The 2,578-nt window shown below is 41.9% G+C and overlaps 2 protein-coding genes across 2 annotated transcripts in view; one reads left to right on the top strand and one right to left on the bottom strand.

Moving 5' to 3' along the window:
• The window catches only part of wdcp (WD repeat and coiled coil containing), a 5,429-nt gene extending 4,939 nt beyond the window's left edge, over positions 1-490 (bottom strand). Inside the window, exon 1 of the mRNA XM_032543538.1 lies at positions 322-490. The gene's annotated coding sequence lies outside the window, so the exon portion shown is untranslated. The remainder of the gene's footprint in view (positions 1-321) is intronic.
• A 249-nt stretch (positions 491-739) lies between these two features.
• fkbp1b (FKBP prolyl isomerase 1B) overlaps positions 740-2,578 on the top strand; it is a 7,727-nt gene continuing 5,888 nt past the window's right edge. The window contains exons 1-2 of the mRNA XM_032543545.1: positions 740-1,047; positions 1,708-1,755. Coding sequence (XP_032399436.1) covers positions 1,011-1,047; positions 1,708-1,755 — 85 coding nt within the window. The 5' untranslated portion in view covers positions 740-1,010. The remainder of the gene's footprint in view (positions 1,048-1,707; positions 1,756-2,578) is intronic.

Below are 2,578 nucleotides of genomic sequence, written 5' to 3'. Positions count from 1 at the left end.
ATAAGAACATTATGTAACAGGGAATAAGTTATATGATGTAAGATGTAGATGTTATGACCACAGTCCATGTTATGTTTGAGGGCTAATATAGCCAACTGAATGAGCGTTATAAAAAATAACAAATTACTACTTTACTTAAGCCAAGTTATCACATATATGGTTAAAATGAGGTTATAAACTTAGCCCCCATTTTGAGACGCAGAGGTTTTCCAATTCATGCTCATAATGCATATTTTGTCAACCTTTAGCTATGTGTACAGCAAGCTAACTAACAATTAGCGTAAAATTCCACACAAACATGTCATTTTCCTTTTCAAATACCTTATAAAACCTCAAGCATCTCGTGTGGAATCCGTGTTAAACACTGAAATTGAGTTTCTCGCCCATAAAATCACGTTTTGCCGGGTCAAAATGTGTCTGAAATGTTCGTTTCAAATTGACTCGGAAGCTAAACTAACATTAACGTTGTCGGTGCATTATGGGATATGTAGTTGAGTTGTAGCCGTCTTGTGTTTGCTCAGGGTTTGCCACTGTGTTAACCCATTTACCCACACGAGGGCGCTGCGGTGTTTGTTTTCAAGTGATGTAAAACGTTCATGTGAAATACTGGGCAATTTAAGGGAACTAAACCAAGGTAAATACTCACTGTAAAAATGTATTCGACCAGTAAATGAAACAATTTGCGTAAGACAACGGTTGATGTTATATTAACTTCAAATTCAGCGCAACCACCGTGTGACGCAAGTATTTGACGAGGTTGAAGACGACGTACGTAGTGTAGTTTAAGATCTCGACGCTGTCTTGCTACAAACTAGAAAAAATCTTGGCCGTCCCACGGTTGGCTGCAGCCCTACACTCCTGACAGCTACGGGTCCGTAGTGGTCGGTGAATGCATGGTTTCCACCGATATAGCCCGACTTGTAGCTGCAAAACGGGTAACATTGTCAGTCGAAACGGCTTTGTAGTTCTCTATGTTTCAGAAATATTTTTTTAAGTAGTAGGCTACAACCATGGGCGTGGAAGTCGAGACAATATCCCCCGGTGATGGTGAGTCAATTTATCCGATTGTGTGTGCTTCAATGCCTGGGTTGTGGTGTAGCGGCTCGGCGGTTCCCCAAAATGTCGTTCAAATCTTGTTAAATCGTCAACATAATTTACATAAAATATCAAGTTCAGTGTTTGACGATGGATGGTAATTACCTCGTCAGATAGATAGAAACTAACAGTTGTATCCGGGATGTAATAAGGGGGTTGTAAAGCCAATTTTTCACTGTTATTCGTCATCACTGACGCCTGCACAGCGTTTTTCTCGAACTCTCCATTCGTAACGTTACAGTTAAACGGGTTACCTCGGCAAGCTTTATGGGTATATTCTTTAAATTAAGAACTTGTTCACATGGTAACTGATATTTGGCAGCCAGAATAAATATATTTTCAGGTTGTCTTGCAAGACTCCTCAAGACTTTGATTGAGGCATTTGATTTCTCTGGAAAAAGAAGCCTCCAGGCTAAAGTTTCAAAATGAGAATGATATTCACAGAAGCATATCTGACTTCCATAAGTCTGCAGGCATAAGGAGGGTATGGCATTCCTAGCTGCCAGGAACACCTCGCCAGGCTTAACCCAGTCACTGTCTACAGGATAAGCCTGACAGCTTCTGAGGTGTCCACACAATATCCTAACTATTGTCTCTCTGTCTTCTCAACAGGAAGAACATTTCCGAAGAAAGGCCAGACATGTGTTGTTCATTACATAGGTAACCGACCCTTTCTTTGAAATTTGACAATCATGGAGCCATACAGCTTTCCTGTCTCCTTGTTGAGAGAGGAAATGTGTGCCTGTGTGTGTGTGTGTGTGTGTGTGTGTGTTTTGACAATTCAGTTTGCTGCCCAGCTCTCACAGTGTACACAGTCTGCGAGACATGTATGCACCTGTGTGTCGCTTAAAGTTTCAAAGATAGGGTGGAGCTGCCACCACACCCACCCACGCAATATCGGTTTTCTTTTGTTTTGAAGGAGAAATTTGATGTCTTGTGGTGTCAATGCCATTTTACGGACTGTTGAAACTTGCACCATGCACGTAGAATACACACACACACCCACACGCACATCCACACACACACACACACACACACACTCACACTCAAACACACACACGCCCTTTCTTTCTGTTTGTCTCCTGTCAGATTGCCCAGTTGTGAGGCGGGGCAGTAAGACGCTGAGACTTCGGGGTTATTCTGTGCCCCGGGGTTGGCAGTCCAGACAACTAGGTCAGACAGAAAGTAAACAAAACCTAGTTCACAGTCATCAGTCTGTCTGATTATCACTGTTATTACGTGGCTATTAAAGTTATTGCACACTCCCTAGTTTTGCCTTTGTTGTAAACAGGTTTGATTGTGTGTGAGTATTGTTGTATTGTCTGTGAATGTCTTTGCATACAAGTATTAATCTTTAGCCAACTATGCTTGTCCCTCGTGCTGGGAATTTTCCGTCCATTTAAGATGGATTCACATGGTTGTCTTAATCTGTTACAATATGGCAGCCCTGATTTTGTGTGTGTGTGTGTGTGTGTGTGTGTGT

This window comes from Etheostoma spectabile, chromosome 18 (genome assembly GCF_008692095.1).
Source record: "Etheostoma spectabile isolate EspeVRDwgs_2016 chromosome 18, UIUC_Espe_1.0, whole genome shotgun sequence".
NCBI lineage: Eukaryota > Metazoa > Chordata > Actinopteri > Perciformes > Percidae > Etheostoma > Etheostoma spectabile.
Note: the sequence above shows the minus strand (reverse complement) of the source record. Positions and strands in the feature narration are given on the sequence as shown.